Consider the following 24,093-nt stretch of genomic DNA (forward strand, 5'->3'; position numbering starts at 1 on the left):
AAGTACCAGTTGGGCACCGTTTAAGCATCATTTCAAAGTGCCAATATGGTGCTAGTATTGGCTAAAAAGGAAACGATACTCATCCAGTGCTGTACAGTGCTACTTAATGAAAAAAATTAGGAGCACAATTTGTTTTTGTAGCACTGAATTTTTTTTGTAGCAATACGACATGTCTTAAATATCACAATTTCATTATTAACACTCAAACTGCGTACACAAGTGCCGTTTGTGCACTCATACATAAAAACACAATAAGTCTTCCTGTAACACTCAATAAAACACAAATAACATCCCTATACTGTTCTAGCACTGTCGCTAACACGAGTGTAGACCTGGGCAATATGGATCAAAACTTATATCCCAATATAGTTTGGCCCATAAACTGAACCAAAAATGGAAATATTCGTTGACGTAACTAAATATCTCCACCATGCCTTGATTTTAAATTTTGGAACTGATGGGGATCCCAAGTACACAAAAACAGGTACCAACAAGTAAGAAAAGTAGGTTTTGCATAATAAGATCCCTTTTTGAGAAGTGTTTTGAGATAAGAAAAAAGAAAAAGCCTTGTAAATAATATAGAAAAAGTCAAATATAATCTCCAATCTTCTTTCAAAAACATTTAGCTGGGATCAATTCTTCAGCTAACAAAAACACAAACAAAACATTTGAAATAAACTCCCCTGGTTTAAGAGGACATGTTTAAAGGTCAGCAGCAACATGAACATAATTGACCTTTAGCATTGGTGGTTTTAAAGGTAAACGCTATTATAGGACATACAAACAAAGATGTTTGCCAGGAACATCAACCTGGCAACTGTTTCATGATGCTGTGTGACAGGCTGTGTTGTGAAAATTACTTTTAAAAAGTAATTAATTCTAGTTACTTGATACTTTACAAAAAATGTAATTTAATTACTAACAACATTACTCTTTAATAAATGTAATTAGGTCCCAGGGAAATTAATTAATTTGTTACTTAAAGAAAACTACAAATATCTGGCATAATGAAGCTAAGATACGTTTCATATATATATTTTAATTACAGCAAGGTGGTCTTGCTGCCGGGCCTTAGGCCTGTCGCACCTCCACCGGTGCCTGTGGTGGACTGTGCATGGCAGGGGCGTCCTCTTCCCTGAGCCAGGCCTAAGCCTGACCGCATACCAGAAAAGGTTTTGCTGCAGGGTCTTCAGCTGGGGACCACCTCTCATTGATGTTTTGCCCCTTAAGCCAGAACATCTCCCGGTGGGGGGGCAGTGAACAGGGACGTCTCCCTGACACCCCCTGCAGCAAAACCTACTTAGATGTTGCTCCCCAAGCCTTGTCACGTCGTTTCAGCCAGAGCCAGTGGCTAGCTTTCTCTGCTGCTTCTGAAAGCTCCTTGGTGGATCTGCTCAGGGTGGCTCCACGCAGTCCCAAGTCCCTGAGCAGGCGTGGTGTTGTCCTGCCCACAAAGCCTCTGGCTCCCACCTCCACCGGATAGCGCCTCACACTCCATCCACTTTCTCTACACTCTGTGACCAGGTCTGTGTATTTTGCCTTCTTTCTCTCGTAAGCAGCTTCCAGTCCCTCCTCCCATGGCACTGTCAGCTAAATCAGTACAACTGACTTCACAGCTTCAGACCACAGCACCACATCTGGTCTTAAGGTGGTGCTGCATATCTCCTGTGGGAACTGTAGCTGCCTACCAAGGTCCACTTCCATCTTCCACGCTGCCCCTGGTGTTAACAATTTGGCGGGTGGTCTCTTGCTGGAATGTGTCACAGGTTCCCCCTGCCTTTGGAAGTGGATCCTGCATTGGCGTTCTGCTGGACTCTGGTTGTTTGCCTCCTGCCGACTTTTCTCCAGCACCTCTGCCAGCTTTTTGAGTACTTGGTCGTGCTGCCATCTGAGCCGACTCTGTGTCAGAGCCATTTTGCAGCCTGACAGAACATGCTGAAGTGAGGCATTGATGGTCCTGCAGAGGTCGCAGGATTGTTCTGTGCCAAGCCATTGGTGGAGGTTTTTGGGGCTCGGGAGAGTGTCGTATGTTGCCCTGATGAGGAAACTGAGCTGAGCCTGTGGTAGTTTCCAGAAATCTGCCCAGCTGATTACTCGGCTTGAGACACCCTCCCAAGTTGTCCACCTCCCCTGCTGCCCTTGTGCCACAGACCTTACTCTAAGCTCCTCCTGCTCAATCCTGGTGACCTCAGCAACAACAAGGTCCTTCCTCTCCTTCCTGCCTGCCTTGGACCATAGGATTGGTGGATCAGTCCATCCAAGGCCTGCCTGGCCTGTTTGGACCATGCCCACGACTTCTTGATGTTGCAGTCTCCCTATCGCCTTCTGGACCTCCTCCTTGGCCCTCCACTTCCTTCCAGTCTCGACTCTGGCATTTGCATCCGCCACTGCCCTGTCGGAGGAGTCCCTTAACTCCATCACCAGCCTTGCCTTTTCCTGCCTGTAGTCTTAAATATCACAATTTCATTATTAACATTCAAACTGCGTACACAAGTGCCGTTTGTGCACTCATACATACAAACACAATAAGTCTTCCTGTAACACTCAATAAAACACAAATAACATCCCTATACTGTGCTAGCACTGTCGCTAACACGAGTGTAGGGCTGGGCATTATGGATCAAAACTTATATCCCAATATAGTTTGGCCCATAAACTGAACCAAAAATGGAAATATTCGTTGACGTAACTAAATATCTCCACCATGCCTTGATTTTAAATTTCGGAACTGATGGGGATCCCAAATACACAAAAACAGGTACCAACAAGTAAGAGAAGTAGGTTTTGCATAATAGGATCCCATTTTGAGAAGTGTTTTGAGATAAGAAAAAAGAAAAAGCCTTGTAAATAATATAGAAAAAGTCAAATATAATCTCCAATCTTCTTTCAAAAACATTTAGCTGGGATCAATTCTTCAGCTAACAAAAACGCAAACAAAACATTTGAAATAAACTGCCCTGGTTTAAGAGGACATGTTTAAAGGTCAGCAGCAACATGAACATAATTGACCTTTAGCATTGGTGGTTTTAAAGGTAAACGCTATTATAGGACATACAAACAAAGATGTTTGCCAGGAACATCAACCTGGCAACTGTTTCATGATGCTGTGTGACAGGCTGTGTTGTGAAAATTACTTTTAAAAAGTAATTAATTATAGTTACTTGATACTTTACAAAAAATTTAATTGAATTACTAACAACATTATTCTTTAATAAATGTAATTAGGTCCTAGGGAAATTAATTAATTTGTTACTTAAAGAAAACTACAAATATCTGGCATAATGAAGCTAAGATACGTTTCATATATATATATATATATATATATATATATATATATATATATATATATATATATATATATATATATATATATATATATATATATATATATATATATATATATATATATATATAAAATGGATGGATGGATGACAGCAGTCTGTGTGTCTTTTAAAAGGCGGTACCTGCTGCCTAGTGACGTGTGACATCAACGATGGATGGATTTATTTTTAGGAGTAAAATGGAATAAAGGGGTTAAAATCCCTTTTCGCACACGTGCGACAGGTCTTTTTTTGAGAGTCGCAAGGTCTATTTAGGGACCGAATGTCCCTTTGGGACAGAGGACCCTATTGTATTTCTAAGGTTTTATTATTATTCTTTATTATTATTCCGCCGCCTCTTTGAGCTGTAATCTGACCTCCTTAACATGCTTCAAAACTCACCATACTTGACACACACATCAGGACTGGCAAAAATTGCCATCTAATTAAAAAGTCACAAACCCCAAAACTCTAAATTGCGCTCCTGCGCCCCCTAGGAAAAACCACAGACAAAACTGCTTGTAACTTCCGTTAGGAATGTCATAGAGACATGAAACAAAACCCTCTACGTAGGTCTGACTTAGACCTAGATTTCATACATGGACATCCTTCAGCAAAATTCAACAGGAAGTTGGCAAAAACCCCTTCAAAACAAAAGTTTCCTAAAAAAATTAATTTTTGCCTCTTTGAGATGTAATTTGACCCCCTTAAAATGCTTCAAAACTCACCAAACTGGACACACATCAGGACTGGTGAAAATTGCGCTCTAATAAAAAAACAAACTCCAAAACTCAAAATCGTGCTCTAGCGCCCCCTCAGAATAAAACACAGACAAAACTGCTCTTGGGAAGAAAACACAGACAAAACTGCTTGTAACTTCCGGTAGGACTGTTGTAGAGACATGAAACAAAAACCTCTATGTAGGTCTCACTTAGACTATTATTTCATTCATTGACGTCCTTCAGCAAAAATCAACAGGAAGTTGGCAATCACCCCTTCAAAACAAAAGTTTTGTAAAAACCCGTCACCTTTTTTCAAGCATTATCTCCTCCGAGCGCATTTGTTGTGTCGGTTTCAAACTACCACAGGAGAGGGATTGAACCCTTCTGATTAAAAGGTGACGAAAGAGTTTTAATAACTGCAACGGTTTTGATTTTACGAGCCTTCAAAGAACAGCTGCGCTGATGCTGCTGCGCTGCTGCCGTCTCAAGGTGGCCGCTTAAAAGCAGAAAGCACCAACGTGAGCACGCAATGCAGAGAAGGTAGGTACTGTGCGGGTAAAGATATGTTGACTGGGTGAAAGAAGGAGGCACCAGTGTGACCCCAGGATGTAGGGAAGGTAGGGAATGTGAAGGTAAAGATATGTTGAATTGGTAAAGGCAGGAAACACCAGCAAAAGTTGGGCACGTCCATCGTTGCTTGCAGCTTTAATTTTAGTTGCATTTGCAAATTTGTTGCACCGTACACCTCAGCCATCCCTCGTTATAATATCATAAGTTAGTGTAAAATGTGCATCTTTTGTAATATTTTGTAGTAGGGGTTCTCTGTCTCACACACACGCATGCACGCACGCACTTAAACACACACACACTACAGTTGTAGGGCAAGTGCCATTTAAAATCGCTACTATATAAATCAGAAATTACTCACTAGTTGCACAGTGCTTGAGTACTACTTTTTACCTTTACTCGAGTCATATTACTCCTTAACCTTTTTGCTTGAGGCCCAACTTTTCCAGTGCAGTATATATAATTAAGTAACAGTTTATAACATTGTCAAATAATATGAAAACATGTGTCAATCACAGGGATTATTATTTATTTAACACATAAACTTTAGGTTTAGGTAAGGTTAATTAGAAAAAAAAATACTATCCAAATATACTGCATAAGAAGGGACGAAAAATACATTTACATACAATTATGTTGTGCTAAAATAAAACATTGTCAATACAATTAGAATACAAATTAAAATACAGCTTCACAATTTTAGTCATTTTTTTGCACCTAAAGGTGAACTGCACTTTTGTTAGAATTCATTCACAATCATTATGAAAGACATGACGGCTAATGTCTTATAATAACAATATCACTAATAATTGGTTAATATTTAAGTCACAAAATGTAAATGGAGAATTATTGGAATTTTGTAGATGTTTGTTTTGGCCAGACTAGAGGACCCTCCTTTGGCGCCGCTGTCAATGGACTTTTATTTATGTTTATTTACGTTAGAATGTATTAAAAAAATTACATGTCTCTCATAATAATTTTGAATGATAGGCAAAATTTAAAAAGAAAGTGCAGTTCCTCTTTAAGAAACTTCTCTATGACTTTAGCTCAAGACTTCTTCTGTTTGTTTAAGATTGTCATTACTGCCACAAGTGGTGGAAAAGTATATTACAACTGAAAACTGGTGCGGCTTATACAAACCACAGCTGAGAAACAGACATTTTTTGTCGGCCCTCCATAGGCACTCACAGCCCAGCAATGAGCCAAATTGTTAAGAAATACTTTTCCAAAGTAAAAGTAGGCCTACTTGAGTAAATTTTTTAGCTACGCTAACAAACTCTTTTCATTTTTCATACATGACAAAATTCAGTTATAAGCAGAAAGTGGTTCCAAAATGCACTCTCGTGATTTATAATCAAGTTCTATTTTTTATGCTGTACTGTGACACAATTTGTAAATTTGGGGGGAAATCAGTTCTTGCTTTGTGAAAAATGTTATCACCGGAAGCAGAGGAAACCCACGTTATTGGGTCTATTATTTTCCCTCTGTGTGGTCGCGTAGGTAGACTCTGACTCATCAGGAGGAAAAGCTAACAGACAGCAGGCTATTAATGTGACTTGTGTTGGAGTAGCAAATGGAGAAGTTCCACTGTGTCATCGTGACGATCAATGTTAGCGCAGATAAAAGTGGTTTGTAAGTCACTGCTGATCTCAGTCAGGTGGATGTGTGCACTTCAGCTGGTAAATCCCTCCAGAAGAGTGTGAATGTCTCTCATCATAATGGTTCCCACATACTGTACCGTTGTCAGCGCATTCTTCAAACCGACCACCTGCGGCGAGGTAGGGGGGCAAGTGTCGTGGTCCATGCATTGTTTCAATCGCTCCGTCTCTGACGTTAGTGAGCTCAAGGCGTACTTCAGGGTGGTGTGCACTGCATAGGGGAGATTGCAAATTGGAAGCATTTCACAACAACGATGACTTAGCATGGGTGCTTGACAGAAAAGGGTCCACAAGGGGCAATTTTTCTAATTGCTAAAATACTGTGTAAGGGAGAACTAAAACTTTTCACTTAGTAGCAGCTGGGGAAAATGGAGAAACACAGAAACACGTTTATTTTAAATAACAGTGAGCATTGTTGTTCCCTTTGATGTCAGATAGAGAATTGGGCAAATATTAGATCTGTTGCTTTACTAATGCTATATTGACAATACGTAATAATCAATCAATCTGTGTATTCTCTTTTTTGAATAAAAACAGCTTGAATAGTTTGTGTAACCTCTACTTACACATACAATACACCTGCCTCTTCAAAAGAATAGAATCAGTGGACAAATAAAATATGTTCAAGAAGGCTGGCCCAACCTCCAATGTGTTTGTCTCTTGAATATTTGCCATCAGAAATAATATAAATATATATAATACGAGTCAAACCGTTGTATCATGAAACCTTTTTTTTTAAAGTAACATCTTTGCATAACAAACAGTTATTCAAGTGTAAAAAGAAGTTTGCCACTTCAAATGGTGAACCAATAAAACTAGTGATGTATGGATCGATACCGAAATATCAAAAACACTGATACCAGATCTGTGTGCTCTAATATCAATTCTCAAAACAAAAATATCGTTACTTCACTTATTTAAGATAATGCATACCATTAACAATAACTAAATCATTTAGATATTGTCCAAATGAAACACTATTGGTGGGAACTACTTTTTCTTCCGCTTAGGTAACTACGTACTGCACACTCGCAGTGGCACATCATTCAGGCTCAAATTTGTTTATTTAAGAATACTACTGGCAATCAAAATGAGTCATTCAATATCATAAAACCGCAAGCGTATGTATCATTTTATAGTAGACATTAGGAGACAAAACATGAATAGAAAAAAAAAGATAACACATTCAGTGCAGAATAACGCCATCATTTGTTTCGCCCTGTGATTTTATATCGTTTGAATTTGATTCCCCAAGAGCAGCAACACTTGAAATTTACTACTTTTTACATTTTACCAGATATATTTGCACAAAGTATCAGCGCGGTTTCGCCAATACCAGCCTGAATTTGACTCTGTATTGGATCGGAAAGAAAATCAGTAGTACTGCACATCACTGAATAAAACTGTTTTGCTGTGTCTCAAATTAAATACTTCCATCAGTACACTTCATTATGTAGACTATGTACACTTCGGTCTTAGTTCTTGGGCGCCTCTATTTTATGTAGACATCTTCTGGTGTGTTGCTGTACATGCTCACTATTCGGGGCATTTTGAGCGCTACATCTTGGTACTTACCACTAAGAACTCATGCATTCAAGACAAATGGCCTGATCTACTAAAGTTTTACATGTATTAAAACACGGGAAAAATTGACAGCGCAAGAAAAGCAGATCTGCTAAGCGCCTGGCAGAGGATTGTGTCTGGTAACTGATCAAAATAAAGATGGTCTAAAATCTGTATCATGATGTACTGTATATTGAACTAGCGATACACGATCATATTATTTGGCATATAGAATAGAATAATTTTATAACGAGTTACAAAAGCTCTTAATTTCGCTGCTGACATATGCAGTAGCACATTGTGTCATTTCCACTTGTGTTATTTTCTCAAAACTAATATTAACCCACTTGTTAATTTGCTGTTAATATCTGATTGCTTTCTGTTGTCACCAGGATCGACTTAAACTTAGGGGGGGGTGCCCTGAGGCTGGGAGGATTTTTCAACCACCCCAACCTGAAGAACACATCCCACCCCGGCCCGAAAATACAGCTTGAAAAAATATCATAGTTTCATTCAACAGAACAGCAACAACGCAAAAATATCACCTGTTGAAAAAATAAAGTTGTCAAATGTTTCGATCTACACTTCTGTGAAAACGTAATAAACCATTATTCTTGGCGTTAATACTTTACATTAGTTTTGGGCAATACTACAAATTGTGGTAAAGATCCGATACCAAGTAGTTACAGTTACAGTATTAATCAGACCAATGCTGATACTGATACTTCACATTTTCGAGGTCATTGAATGATTTATTTTTATTGTCACAATTATAATCAGACAAAGACACAGAATGGCGGCATAACAATATCAATTAATATTCAAATGATTTCCTACAATTGGCTCTGATTTAAATCCTTTGTTTATTATCTTAAAGCCCTTGACCTGATACTATACTACTTGGTATCGTTACTGTTGAGTGTTGATGTTTGTATCGATCCATCCACCTTTGTTTACATTCAAGAGCCCTGGCTTGTGGTTCGCGGTTTGCATATCCACCTCCTTTTTGTAGTGTAGCATGTTTAGGTAGACTTTCTCCTCTAGTGATAACGGTTTGCAATGTGGAGTGACATTAGCGGCTATCAAAAATGCTACATTGCGTTAAGGATGTGTTTGTTCGCATTTCGGTTTCAAAATTGTGGGATGCAGCTAGAAGTGTCATCATCATGCATTATTACGAGATAACGATGGTATTAAAAGCTCGATGATCAGCCATATTTATATGAATTACATCTTATATCATACTTATCGCGCAACTCTAGTTCAACTGTAATTACGGTTTTACTCCGTCAAAAGAACTTCCCATAGCAAAGCCAAGCTAAAATATCAATTTACAGTTAGCTTTGTGCAGTAGCCTACTGTTTGTGAAATGATGAGAAGAAAGCTTTTGGAATGTTTGACTCACGGTTAGTGGCGACGCGGCAGAATTCCTCCTGCAGCTTGGCCACGTCAAAAGGAGAATCTACAGATTCCTGGTCAACTTTGTCGTTACACAGTGCAGCAGAGGAGAGGTTTGGGTTAGAAGCATGGAGGCGGACAGAAGCCGAGGAAATGCAGCTGGGAACCTGCAGAAATGACAAATTACGGTTGTCTGTTCGACATTTTCCCACTTGAAGCCGAACCACTGCCAGACGATTGAGACCCTGCTGTTTTAATTGGGAATTAAGTCTTCCTTCATTCATTACCAGATCCGCACCATCTTTCTCTCACGGCTACGTTAGCAGCTACCTCACTGCTCTGCGAGGGCGTGTATGTGACGTATGACATGACAGTATGTGACGTATGTAAGAATGTGCGCCTGCTTGTCTGCGAGAAGGAGACACGGAAAAGAGTGAGGAGAGCCTGAAGTGTACGCCTGCAGCTAAAAGTCCTGCGTGAGAAAGTATACTCGAATATTACGATATAGTCATTTTCTATATCGCACAGAGGCAAACCTGCGATATATCGTATATATCAGGGGTCGACAACCCTCGGCTCCGGAGCCGCATGCGGCTCTTTGGCCACTCTGATGTGGCGCAGCTGCAAATGGCTCAGCTGCATAATTGCCGACCCCCCCGATTGTTTCGGGGGGGGGGTTTATAATCTATGTGAACCAGTAGAAGGATTATTACGTCTGCGAAAGGAGAGCTACACCTTCTGGGCAAGGTGGTGCATCACTGCGCTATCGATCAGTTCCTTTACTCCAGCCGGCAAGAGACATGCGATGGCAACTGAAGCAATAAAGTCCGAAGATTTGACTGCGAGGTTGATAGCTAAATCAGACTCCACTGAATCGAATCATGAACTCTTCGACTATTTGAAGGAAAGCCCTGATCATTATCATTTGTTAGTAGTCAATTCTGATACATTTCCTCAATTACAATCTGTTTAATAAGAGTGTGAGGCATATTTCGGGCTTTAACCTGTAGTGTGATTTTTTCTTGTTAGCTTCCGTCACAAATGAACTAGTAATTGAAGAGATAAAATTCTGGAAATGAATCTAATCTTATAATCACAACACTTTTATTGCAAATGTTGACCAAAAATTGGTCAAGCTAGCAGTAGGGTTAGGTAGGTTAGGAAAATAAATATTTTTATGCATTTGCTTACGCAATTTTGTAACTCCAGTGAATAGCGGTAATCTACCATACACTGTAAAAAAAAAATTCTGTAAAAAAACGGTAATCTACTGGCAGCTATGGCTGCCAAACGAAAACCATAAAATTAAAGTAAAACACTGTAAACCAAATAATGATCAAAAACATTATATTTACAGAAATTTTCATTAAACGTTTCATTAAACGTGAAAAGTGGATACACCTTCTTTGAATGACTATACCGACCTGGCAACATACTATGCAATCTTCACGATTGTGACCCTCGCGAAGTGTTGTACTAATATCGACCGGACAACTTCTTATCACATTTGCTCGTCTATCAGACAATGCAGTGAGCCGGCTATGATACATATTGTACAAGGCTTTGAGTGATATACTACACTGGCTGAAAGACATGCTTGATCAACAGCCATACAGATCACACTGACGGTGGCAGTACAAACAAATTTAACACTGTTACAAATATGCGCCACATTGTGAACCCACATCAAAAAAGAAAGACAAACACATTTCGGGAGAATATCTTCACCGTAACACAAAATAAACACAAAAAACAAATACCCAGAATCCCAAGCAGCGCTACTTTTCCGGGCTACACCCCCGCCACCACCCCACATCACCGCCCCCCTCCGTGCGTCAGTTGAGGTGGGCGGGGTTTGGTGGTTGCGGGGGTGCAGCCCGGAAGAGTAGCGCTGCTTGGCATTCTGAGTATTTGTTCTTTTGTGTTTATTTTGTGTTACGGTGAAGATGTTCTCCCGAAATGTGTTTGTCATTATTTTTTGATGTGGGTTCACAATGTGGCGCATATTTGTAACAGTGTTAAATTTGTTTGTATTGCCACCGTCAGTGTGACTTGTGTGGCTGTTGGCTGTGATCAAGTAAGTCTTGCAGTCACCATCATGTGTCAAATTACAGAGAAAAATGTCAAATTGAGAGTATGAGCCTATACCTCTATATAACAGGCAACTAATATTTTTCAACTTGAATAGAAAAATACACATAAATATTAAAAAAATAAGATTTTCCTTAAAATTACATATGAAACTTTTAGATTGTTAGTATGGACATGGACTTTTATATAACATGCTACATATAAAATGAAAGTTAATTACTGTAATTTTACATGAATTTGAAAGTAATTTGAGAAAACAGAAAATGATATGTATTATTAATATGGTATTTTTCTGTAAAAAATACAAATATACATCGTTTGGTATCACTGGCATATTACTTAAAATGACAGGCGGTTTGTTTATTTACAGATAATGTCTTCAATTCTACAGTTTTATAACCTATTTAAAAAAAATAGAAAAATGACAGTAGAAATTTAGAGTAAATTAACCATAAAAATAGGATTTTTTTTTACAGTGTATTGTATTTACCTGAAGTGTTGTTTTTGCGTCTTTGTTGTAGTTCTTTGTGCGCCATTTCCTCTGAAGTCTCTTTTCCTTTTTGGGGCTGTCAAATGTAGATGCCTAGTGATTTGAGCAGAACACGGGCAACTTATATCACAGAGAAGATATGCTTCATTTATAAAGTAAATATGTCTCAATTATGATGGGCAAACTACCTGGAGAGCCTGGATAGATGGGGCAGAATAGGTACGATGGATGACCTCCATACTTTGAAGGAGGTGGCTTAGCTCTAGTAGATGTGCCTCGCAAACCGACAAGTCTAAAGAGAGGAAGGTGACAAAATATGAATTTGAACACATTTGACATTTAACCATCATAGTAGGGACCACATTCTAAAATTATTTGTTAGTGTTTAGTCGCTATATATATAAGTTTGTAATGTTGTTGATTTGCACTTACATAAGTGTTGGAGGAGCTTTGGAGAAAAAAAACATTCAATACAGAGAATTAGGGTTGGATGGCCCCATGACAACATTAGCATTTATTTCATAGTTCTGAAATAAAATATTACATTATTACAGGTAAAATTCCTTCAAAACAGACACACTAGGGATTTTTTTAAGGAAGTTGAGTCCAGTTCTGTGGGTGACGTCACACCTAGAGGGGGCGGCACATCAAGTCTGGCGATGGAAAGGGGGCATTCCGAATACAGTTATGTCTCTTCCGATTACGCAAAAACAAATTCATACTATGGGACGTGCCTCACAGCAAGAAGGTCCTGGGTTCAATTCCCGTGTTTCTTTGTGGAGTTTGCATTGTCTCCCCGTGACTGTGTGGGTTATCTCCTGGTAGACGTGGACCTGGGTATAGGCTGATTGACGACAGTAAATTGGCCAGTGTGTGAATAGTTGTCTGTTTATCTGTGTTGGCCCTGCGACTTGTCAAGGGTGTACTCCGCCTTCTGCCCGAGTGCAGCTCAGAAAGGCTCCAGCAACCCCTGTGACCGCAAGAGGAACAACCAATAGAAAATGGATGGGTGGAAAATGACAGCTAGATTCATCCATTGGGAGCAAAATGCATAAAGTGAACTTGTGAGTGAAATTCCCGTCATCTATGGACACGATGGGTCTTTAAGTCCTGACTAGTGTTGGGAGTACGAACAGCATTATTGTTTTTTAGTAATTATCAGTAATCTAATTCCCACAATTTTAAACAGTGTCAATGATATTAACAGTGATGACGTTACCAACAGAGGTACATTTACAGTATATCAATGATCTCTGGATGTTGCTTCAATCACCACTGTTCATTACTACTACAACAAGCTAATTCGCATTGTTTGGAAAATTACTTTAAAAAAAAAAAAAAAATTCTAATTACTTGTTACTTTGCTAAAGAAGTAACTGAATTAGAACGATAAATACTCTTTAATGAATAAAATGATAAGGAAATAATCCCTCCGTCCATCTTCTTACGCTTTTCCGAGGTCGGGTCGCGGGGGCAGCAGCCTAAGCAGGGAAGCCCAGACTTCCCTCTCCTCAGCCATTTAATCTAGCTCCTCCCGGGGGATCTCGAGGCGTTCCCAGGCCAGCTAGGAGACAAAGTCTTCCCAACGTGTCCTGGGTCTTCCCCGTGGCCTCCTACTGGTCAGATGTGCCCGAAACACCTCCCTAGGAAGGCGTTCGGGTAGCATCCTGACCAGATGCCCAAACCACCTCATCTGACTACCCTCTATGTGGAAGAGCAGCGGCTTTAGTTTGAGCTCCTCCCGGATGACAGAGCTTCTCACCCTATCTCTAAGGGAGAGTCCCGCCACCCCGCGGAGGAGGCTCATATCGGCCGCTTGGCCTTTCGGTCATAACCCAAAGCTCATGACCATAGGTTAGGATGAGAATGTAGATCGACCGTTATATTTAGAGCTTTGCCTTCCCGCTAAGCTCCTTCTTCACTACGATCGATACAGCGTCCGCATTATTGAAGACGCCGCACCGATCCGCCTTTCGACCTCACGATCCACTCTTCCCTCACTCTTGAACAAGACTCTGAGGTACTTGAACTCCTCCACTTGGGGAAAGATCTCCTCCCCAACATGGAGATGGCACTACACGGTTTTCTCGGCAAGATCCATGGACTCGGACTTGGAGGAGCTGATTCTCATCCCAGTTGCTTCACACTCGGCTGCTAACTGATCCAGTGAGAACTGATGATCTTGGCCAGATGAAGCCACATCATCTGCAAAAAGCAGAGACCTAATCCTACAGCCACAAAACCAGATACCCTCAACGCCCTGACTGCGCCTTGAAATTTTGTCCGCAAAAGTTATGAACAGAATCGGTGACTAAGGGCAGCCTTGGCGGAGTCCAACCCTCACTGGAAACTGGTCCGACTTACTGCCGGCAATGCTGAACAAACTCTGACACTGATCATACAGAGAGCGGACCATCACCATTAGACAGTCCGTTACCCCATACTCTCTGAGCACTCCCCACAGGACATCCAAGGGTACACGGTCAAATGCCTTCTCCAAGTCCACAAAGCACATGTAGACTGGTTGGGCAAACTCCCATGCAACCTCAAGGACTCTACCGAGAGTATAGAGCTGGTCCACAGTTCCACGACCAGGACGAAAACCACACTGTTCCTCCTGAATCCGAGGTTCAACTATCCGGTGTAGCCTCCTCTCCAGTACACCTGAATTGACCTTACCGGGAAGGCTGTGGAGTGTGATCCCACGAAAGTTGGAACACAACCTCCGGTTCCCCTTCTCAAAGAGAGGAACCAGCATCCCAGTCTGCCAATCCAGAATTACCGCCCCCGATGTCCACGCAATGTTGCAGCGTGATGTTGCAGAGTCTTGTCAACCAAGACAGCCCCACAGCATCCAGAGCCTTACGGAACTCCGGGCGGATCTCATCCACCCCCGGGGCCATGCAATCGAGGAGCTTTTTAACTACTAACCCCGTTTCCATATGAGTTGGGAAATTGTGTTAGATGTAAATATAAACGGGATACAATGATTTGCAAATAATTTTCAACCCATATTGAGTTGAATATGCTACAAACACAACATATTTGATGTTCAAACTGATAAACATTTTTTTTTTTTTGCAAATAATCATTAACTTTAGAATTTGATGCCAGCAACACGTGACAAAGAAGTTGGGAAAGGTGGCAATAAATACTGATACAGTTGAGGAATGCTCATCAAACACTTATATTGAACATCCCACAGGTGTGCAGGCTAATTGAGAACAGTTGGGTGCCATGATTGGGTATAAAAGCAGCTTCCATGAAATGCTAAGAAATTCACAAACAAGGATGGGGTGAGGGTCACCAATTTGTAAGCAAATTGTCGAACAGTTTTAGGACAACATTCCTCAGAGAGCTATTGCAAGGGATTTAGGGATTTGACCATCTACGGTCCGTAAAATCATCAAAAGGTTCAAAGAATCCGGAGAAATCACTGCACGTAAGCGATGATATTACGGACCGTTACACACTGATGTCAAAAACCGACATCAGTGTGTAAAGGATATCACCACATGTGCCATGTGCTCAGGAACACTTCATAAAACCACTGTCAGTAACTACAGTTGGTCGCTACATCTGTAAGTGCAAGTTAAAACTGTACTATGCAAAGCCAAACCCATTTATCAACAACACTATGAAACGGCGCTGGCTTTGCTGGGCCCGAGATCATCTAGGATGGACTGATGCAAAGTGGAAAAGGGTTCTGTGGTCTGACGAATCCACATTTCAAATTATATTTGGAAACAGAGGATGTGGTATCTTCCAGAACATAGAGGAAAATAACAATTCGGATTGTTATAGGCGCAAAGTTCAAAAGCCAGCATCTGTGATGGTATGGGGGTGGATTAGTGCCCAAGGCATGGGTAACTTACATATCTGTAAAGGCACCATTAATGCTGAAAGGTCCATACAGTTTTGGAGCAACATATGTTGTCATCCAAGCAACGTTATCATGGACGCCCCTGCTTACTTCAGCAAGACAATGCCAAGCCACGTGTTACAACAGCGGGGCTTCGTAGTAAAAGAGTGCGGGTACTTTCCTGGTCCAACTGCAGTCCAGACCTGTCTCCCATCGAAAATGTGTTGAGCATTATAACGCCTAAAATACGACAGCGGAGATCCCGGACTGTTGAACAACTGAAGCTCTACATGAAACAAGAATGGGAAAGAATTCCACTTTCAAAGCTTCAACAATTAGTTTCCTCAGTTGCCTAACGTTTATTGAGTGTTGTTAAAAGAAAAGGTGATGTAACACAGTGGTGAACATGCCCTTTCCCAACTACTTTGGCACGTGTTGCAGCCATGAAATTCTAAGTTAATTATTATTTGCAAAAAAGAATAAAGTTTATGAGTTTGAACATCAAATAACTTGTTTTGTAGTGCATACAATTGAATATGGGTTGAAAAAGGATTTGCAAATCATTGTATTCCGTTTATATTTACATCTAACACAATTTCCCAACTCATATGGAAACGGGGTTTGTATTAACGTTTGTACCTCGGCAACCTCAGCCCTAGAAATAGAAGAGCCCACCACAGAGTCCCCAGGCACTGCTTCCTCATTGGAAGAGGTGTTGGTAGGATGAAGAGGTCTTCGAAGTATTACCTCCACCGATCCATAACATCCGCAGTCGAGGTCAGCAGAACACCCATCCCCACCATACACTGTGTTGACATTGCACTGCTTCCCTTTCCTGAGGTGGCCAATGGTGGTCCAGAATCGCTTCGAAGCCATCTGGAAGTTATTTTCCATGGCTTCCTCAAAAACTCCTCCCATGTCCGAGTTTTTGCCTCCGCGACCGCTGAAGCCGCACATCGCATGGCCTGTCGGTACCTTTTGCTGCCTCTGGAGTCCCATCCAATTTGAATTAAATCGTCACCCCAAGAATCAGAATCGGATTGTATTGTTAGGTGCCCAAAGATACACGCCCTATGACTGTGTATAACTTTTCGTACTACTGTAATCATCTTTATCAGTTTCTCATACATTGCATAGTCTTAGACAATTTTACCACAGCTAAAAATGCATTATTTTTGGCAAAATCAACACTGACAAAAAAACATTTATAGCTTACCTTATTATATAGCACAACCATGTATTTACTCCTTTTGGCAACAGTTGTCTTAAAACGCAAAGCTTAGCTTTGAATAAACAAAAAGCGACGGTATGTAGACTGGTGAGCATCTCATTTGACAACATCCTTGAAATATAACGGCTGTAATATTGTCCAATGAAGATCATGTATAAACAAGCAGTAACATAAATGCTGCTAAAAGCAGCTGTTTTAAGGCAGTCTTTGAATCAATCAGCAAGTGTGCAGGTGTACCTAATGTGGTGAATGAGTAATCAATGTACTGTTTATGCTGTTTATTATTTTTGACTGTCAGAAAAAGAATTAACCAGGACAAATTTTATGTATATATATATATATATATATATATATATATATATATATATATATATATATATATATATATATATATATATATATATATATATATATATATATTTAAACGGTGTACATTTCCATAAGATAAATGATGAAATTTTATGAGAGAGTGGGGTGTGGTTTCATTTGCAATGTGGGAACGCCTCCAGGATCATACATAGTTGGACACAGACTCAAAAAATGGGTTATAAAAGTGACTGTGGCGCAAAATTCCCGCAGATTTTCACTCATTTCCAATACATATTGTCTTGACCATAGCAAATGTTTTAAATGTAAAATAAAATCATCATAGGTCCCACCAATGGCAGGCCGGCTGGCTTGACACAAAAATAAGAAAAAATTCTAAAACCATTTTGGCAATGAGCTGCTGTTTTGTCACCTTTGAAACACTTATCCATGTCGTCAGACGACTGCAGCCAGGCTGCTACCTTGGCTTGACCGTTGCAGCCGAATGCAGAATACACTGTGGACTGCCTGCGTGAAAGCACACACTGCACAAAGATACCAAAAGGCCAGTGCAATAAGAATTACATCTGTATAATTTTCTAATTTAAAAATAAGACAACACAAGAACAAGTCCTGTGATGAATTCAAATATGTATACCTTTCTAACAGAAGCGCCGTCAGCAAAACCTGGAGAGGTGGGGGAGGGGTAGTGGGGAAAGTGGAAGGACTTGTCACTGGGACACATGGCAATCTCATTTTGTCGATATAGCCGATGGTGACGTAACTTGGACACCCATTCATCAAACAGCTCCTGTGACTTGATCTGCCCAAGGCATGAGCACAAGGACAAGTGAGGTGACACAAACAATGCCTTGTCACACATTCACAAAACAAGGACATTCTGAAGACATATAAGTAACATCCAGCAAGGAAAAGAATGTGAATATTGCATGTTCCTGTACCCAATTTCCCATAAATCAGTGGATGGACGCTATTAACTAGCCTAGCAGTTTACCTTCAGGTGATAGATGTTCTCCTCAGCATCGAGATCGATGCACTTGGCTTTCTTCTTAATGGCCATAACAGAGAGGCCCACATCAATGCAGCCATGAAGCTTCCCTTTCTCAATCTGCAAGTCAAAACATGCAGACTACACTAGATCACAGCTTTAAAAATCACTAAATTGTTTGTGTGATTGAAAGGTAAAAACACACTGAGACTTATTCATGAGTAACTGACAAGGCAACGTCATTTTTAGCCGGTAGACACTCACGTCAGCATTGCACTTGCCGTACTTCAGGATGCCCTTGTCCAGGGAAAAATATCTCTATCGGAACACAGAAGGACAATATGGTAGTAAGATACAACCTTATTAGATGTCAACCTCTAACTTAACTCTCTGTCATAACCATTTCCCTCATCAACATCCCCAACATGACTATAAGTGCTGAAGCTTTTACTTGCACATGTGACTAGTGAGTGCACAAGAACAACATGGGCTCAGACTACATGTCAATACTAAATATATACAGCTCAATTAACCAGCGGGCCATCAGTTAATGCATCTGAGAGGAACACCAGGATGCAGCTCTGAGGCGGCGCATCAACAGGTCATATGCGACTCTTTGGCGGCTAGGATCATAAACTGCGTGCAGAAAGCTTCTCCAGTAGTTAAAAGACAATTTGCAGACTTGTTTAAAATTAAAAAGGTTTGTTTACTTAACCAATATTTTCATCCATCCATCATTTCAGGCAGTCTACCACATGCTTTTAAAAGCTGCGTAAAAGTCACATAAGCATAGATATGTAATGATTTAGAATGAAATGATTAAACTAATTATTTTGTTGCTGTTTAGATAAAATGATCAAAAACTGTGATTGATGACTGCACTTTGATAAACTGACAGACTGACTGGCGCTTGATCGCCAACTTAAATGCTAACATTAAGTTAAGTTAAAGTACCATTAAGTTAAGTTAAAGTACCAATGATTTTCCAAAAGGGCTTCACGGTGGCAGAGGGGTTAGTGCGTCTGCCTCACAATACAAAGTTCCTGCAGTCCTGGGTTCAAATCCAGGCTCGGGATCTTTCTGTGTGGAGTTTGCATGTTCTCCCCGTGAATGTGTGGGTTCCCTCCGGGTACTCCGGCTTCCTCCCACCTCCAAAGACATGCACCTGGGGATAGGTTGATTGGCAACACTAAATTGGCCCTAGTGTGTGAATGTGAGTGTGAATGTTGTCTGTCTATCTGTGTTGGCCCTGTGATAAGGTGGCGACTTGTCCAGGGTGTACCCCGCCTTCCGCCCGATTGTAGCTGAGATAGGCGCCAGCGCCCCCCGCGACCCCAAAAGGGAATAAGCGGTAGAAAATGGATGGATTTTCCAAAAGTTAAAGTTAAGTTAAAGTACCAATGATTGTATCACACACTAGGTGTGGTGAATTTGTCCTCTGCATTTGACCCATCCCCTTGATCACCCCCTGGGAAGTGAGGGGAGCAGTGGGCAGCAGCGGTGCCACGCCCGAGAATCATTTATGGTGATTTAACCCCCAATTCCAACCTTTGATGCTGAGTGCCAAGCAGGGAGGTTATGGGTCCCATTTTTTTTTTTTTATACTCCTTGGTATGACTCGGCCAGGGTTTGAACTCACAACCTACCGATCTCAGGACGGACATTCTAACCACTAGGCCACAAAACTTAGAGACATTAACATATTTCCACATTAAAGAAACAACATACAAAGGGATGGGTACCAAAGCTGGTACTTTTTTGGCACCGACCAAATCCCGACGGTTCTACGAGGCATTGATTTACCTAAATTCCAATGACGCCTTGATACAGTACCTGGGTTGTGCGTGACGTTACACCTGGTTGCTGATTCAGAGCCGACTCAACCAAATTACCTCGAGGTAATGTTGCAATTTTTAATACCAACAAACTAACTGACACAAAAAACGCTTTCAACGTAAGTTAAGTAAGGCTCCACTTTTCCAAAAATGCGGTAGCTTCATGCTAATATACATTGGTTTTGCTATTGACACGCTACTAATTAGCATTAGCGATGTTACATGACCATTTCAACAGACTGAACTGACTAGCCAATACAGAAGCTGTACACTGCTGACAATTAAGGTCTTGGACTTTAATTGAATTGAAATTCAGGAATCGTATAAAAAAACAAGATATAAAAACTGGACTGCAGGTAAATAAGCTCATTTTTAAATGTTGCAAAACATTTTTTTATTTTATTATCATTAATCAAATATTTATCAACACATAGAAAGCACCAAAAATTTGTACCAACTGGAATTGATTCTCAGGTACTGGAAATTGGTACGGTATCAATCCAAATTTATACAACACAATACTGTGTGAAGGAACTAAGATATTCAATCATGCACTTTCAACCTACCAGCTGTGCTCTCTTAGAACAAAGTGATAGTATTATACTCGGAGGTGTTTTTAAGGTGCGTTTAGGACTGCTGAACAGAGTAAGTGCAAAAAGCCCTCCAGAAATAGTAAAAACTTAAAACCGATTCTATTTGTTACGCATTTTTGATTTAAATAAATCTTAAAGTGCTACAATACAAAACAATATATAAACAATAAAAGCTTAGCCATTAAAACAGATTAAATACTAAGATTGAAACACAATCAGTAAAGAATAAGAAACACAAAACATGCAAAATAGTGGCGTTTCTAACAGTGTCTATTTATTATATTGTATTATTGTAGTTATTTAGTGTATGTACAAGTACTTATTGAGCACATTCAACACTACTGCAATAATAATGATAAGTTTGATCATTTTGGTCATGATGACAATGGTATGACATTTTAATATTGTTACATCCCGACTTATACACCTACCAAGCAAATTAATTGCTGCATACAGCCACTTTGTTTGATAATAACTAGAGCCTTAAGATATACTCTGAATGCATGGCTACACAGTGGGAAAAGATATATACTGTATTCAAACATCAAACAGGAGGTGGATACCTTATGCCAGCCCTTGAGGGGCCACTTTCTCTTCTTTAGCACATAACCTTCCTGCTTCTGGGGCTCCAGGGCACCACCCAAGCCTCCACGCATACCCTCCACAAATTCCCAGCTGTCCTGTGGGTGAAATGTAAGCAATTTAATGGACAACAGGGATGAAAACTATTATTGTACACAATAGCTGAACCTATATTTGCCATTGTGATACTTAATAATTCATGTAGATAGTGTATATACTCCCCCCCAATTTTTGTATATATTGTTTTTCACATAACCTGACATGTATACTGTGTATATATACATAATTTATCCTTTTGTTTAACCTATTTTTTATATATATGTTACAGGTTATATATATTTTATTATTGAATGTATCAAATGTGATGAATATTTAATGGACCACAATGGAAACAAGCCTTTTGGCTTTTTGTGCCATCCATTTGCCTTTTTAAACCATAACATTGATTAAATTCTTTAAGATGTCAATAAATATCTCAATCAATCAATCAAATACTAATGTAAATCGGGGCAGTGAGGATTCACATGCAAATGATGACATTGTCATGGCTGTGGTTTGGTGGTCCTAAGAACTTATTTTGAAAACCTCCAGTGTACAAAAATCACCATAAGACAGCAAAAATAACCAGTGGGAGGGAATCTGTCTAAAATAAACAATGAAGGAGGAGTAAAAGGAGACGTTTTCTTTTCGTTTGAGGGTTTGTCATATGCCCCCATGGCAGAGTCACATCGTGAGTCACTTGTCTTCCAGGCCGAAAGTGACAGCAGTGACGTAGATTCAAGGAAAATATGCCAAGTTACACATATAGATGTCTCCAGCCTTGCTGAGTAAACACAGAAACATATACAGGTTACATCATGATAGGCCTGCGAGTATTGAGGAGCTAAACCTGCATGAGCACCTTATTTCATGTTGGTGGTATGACTTGTGGGCAAACAGCAGTTACAATATCCTACTACTTGTATTTACAAATGGAAAAGCTTTTGTGTGCTATGAAAAATGAATGACATACGAATTGGCGCAACAACCGTAACAGTTGGCTCGTGGTGCCAAATTCCTCAGAAGTCTGTGGCAGCAAGGGAGGTGAAGCTGACGTTGCAGATTGGAATAGCACTAAAAGAACGATGCAATATAAAACCTAATTGAGTAGATGGTTCAATAGCAGTAGTGGAAAATTCAGTTTGTGGCCATTCAGTCATTCAATCACTGCTTTCTAAAGGAGGAAGTTAGTTGGGGACTATTATATATAAAAAAAAAGTTTATTGGTACAATTACTTTCATTTTCACAAATGAGTGGTTGGTGTCAAAAGACTGCAATGCTTTCAAAAGGTCATGTAGGTGAGGCAAAGGAAAGATTGAGTGGAATGATTTTCAAGGTAAGTAGAAGGAGTTTATCAACATAATTACCTGAACTGAAACAGCTAAGGTGGATGAGGGTTGGGGTGATGACCGTGTCCATAAGTATGCTCAGTATACCAGAGCGCTCTCGTAGTAGTTGACCAAGTTGAGCGAGGGCTAGAATGTAAATTTTCAACAGAAGGAGACCAAGTATAGAGCCTTGTTGCACACCTTGGTTGATGGGAGCAGCAGTCGAACCAGAGTTATGTTTGCTGATAAATTGACATGCTAATATTGAAAGGGTCCTATTATGCAAAACCAACTTGTCCTACCTGTTCGTATCTTTTTTTGTGTATTTGGGATCACAATAAGTCCTGAGAAATTGGAATCAAACCATGAAGGCATAGCAAAGTATATCTATTAAAAAAATATTGTCTTCCAAACTTGCTTCAAACGAGTCGATTGGAATTTGAGACTTTAGTGACGTATTTTGGGGATATCTCTTTATATGGTTGACGTTTACCCGAATAAATTTGTGCGTGTCCGGAATTTTTTATTCAGTTGTAGTCCAAAGTATTACAGTAACCAATAAGCTCCTTATTTTTCTCTATTCTCCTATAATGGGGCAGTCTGGCTTGTACAGGCATTTCCATGCTAAAGGCCACCAATGTAGCGTATCATTTTAACTTATATTTATCAGTAGACTCGATATGGAAGTGCTAACAACTAAAACATAGGCGTTGCAGTTGATTGGCGTCTGGCCTGGAGGAGGACTTTGACACGTAATTAAGGCTAAGTTCACACTGCAGTGTAGGATGTACAATTTTTTGTTTTTTTTTGGTCAAATCTGACCTTGTTATGTAACCGTTCACATTACAAAAAAATGCAACATCTAATGTGAATACAAACTGACCCACATGCAAACATAGCATCATGACGTCACATGAGCTGTAGTGTTAACGGAAGTAAACAGGGCTTCAATGCAAGTACTGTATATACATGACATAAATAAAGAGAAACACAAACTCTGAATGAACACACAAAAAAAAGAAGCTGTGCATTATGGGCACAATCAAGTTTCATATTACCTGTCGGCTGTCAAGTTTTGATGAGGAGCTGCTGTTGCTTCGTGACAAGTTTGAAATCTTCTGCGACATGGCTGAGATGCGCTCTTCTGAGCCCATTTCACTATACACTATGATTGGAATAGCAGCAACATTCCTGTAAGGCGAGTGAGAAAACAGAAGTGGACACGAGGTCATCGGGGGCGAAGGTGGAAGAAAAAAGATGGCTTTAATATTCAGGGCTTCTAAAAGCTTTTCAGCTGAGTCTCACTGAAAAATACATTAGCTTACTTAGAGTGATTTGTTTTTGTGTCTCCAATATGGGGTGCAATGACGGATCCGAAAATGAAATTGACAAACAAGTTCGGTCGTAAAGTGTTCAACTGCAGTTTAAATTATTCATATTGCACACTTACAGAGAGTGCTAAGCGTTAAAAAATCAAAAGGTCTCAGGCTTTTATAAT

The 24,093-nt window shown here is 40.0% G+C and overlaps 1 protein-coding gene and 1 long non-coding RNA gene across 3 annotated transcripts in view; one reads left to right on the plus strand and one right to left on the minus strand.

Moving 5' to 3' along the window:
- The window catches only part of osbpl3b (oxysterol binding protein-like 3b), a 109,018-nt gene that overhangs the window by 39,898 nt on the left and 45,027 nt on the right, over positions 1-24,093 (minus strand). For both annotated transcript variants that reach the window (XM_061915823.1, XM_061915821.1), the window contains exons 2-11: positions 23,654-23,786; positions 21,209-21,325; positions 18,482-18,535; positions 18,224-18,337; positions 17,867-18,031; positions 17,642-17,753; positions 11,998-12,101; positions 11,810-11,902; positions 9,236-9,395; positions 6,348-6,478 (exon numbers count right to left, since the gene is read on the minus strand). In XM_061915823.1, the coding sequence (XP_061771807.1) occupies positions 6,348-6,478; positions 9,236-9,395; positions 11,810-11,902; positions 11,998-12,101; positions 17,642-17,753; positions 17,867-18,031; positions 18,224-18,337; positions 18,482-18,535; positions 21,209-21,325; positions 23,654-23,749 (1,146 nt within the window). In that variant the 5' untranslated portion in view covers positions 23,750-23,786. The remainder of the gene's footprint in view (positions 1-6,347; positions 6,479-9,235; positions 9,396-11,809; positions 11,903-11,997; positions 12,102-17,641; positions 17,754-17,866; positions 18,032-18,223; positions 18,338-18,481; positions 18,536-21,208; positions 21,326-23,653; positions 23,787-24,093) is intronic.
- Positions 6,091-8,404, plus strand: LOC133562028 (uncharacterized). Its single transcript, XR_009808820.1, has 2 exons — positions 6,091-6,387; positions 8,223-8,404. It is a non-coding gene; the product is annotated as an uncharacterized LOC133562028 (long non-coding RNA).

The sequence above is a fragment of the Nerophis ophidion genome, linkage group LG11, assembly GCF_033978795.1.
Source record: "Nerophis ophidion isolate RoL-2023_Sa linkage group LG11, RoL_Noph_v1.0, whole genome shotgun sequence".
Taxonomy (NCBI): domain Eukaryota; kingdom Metazoa; phylum Chordata; class Actinopteri; order Syngnathiformes; family Syngnathidae; genus Nerophis; species Nerophis ophidion.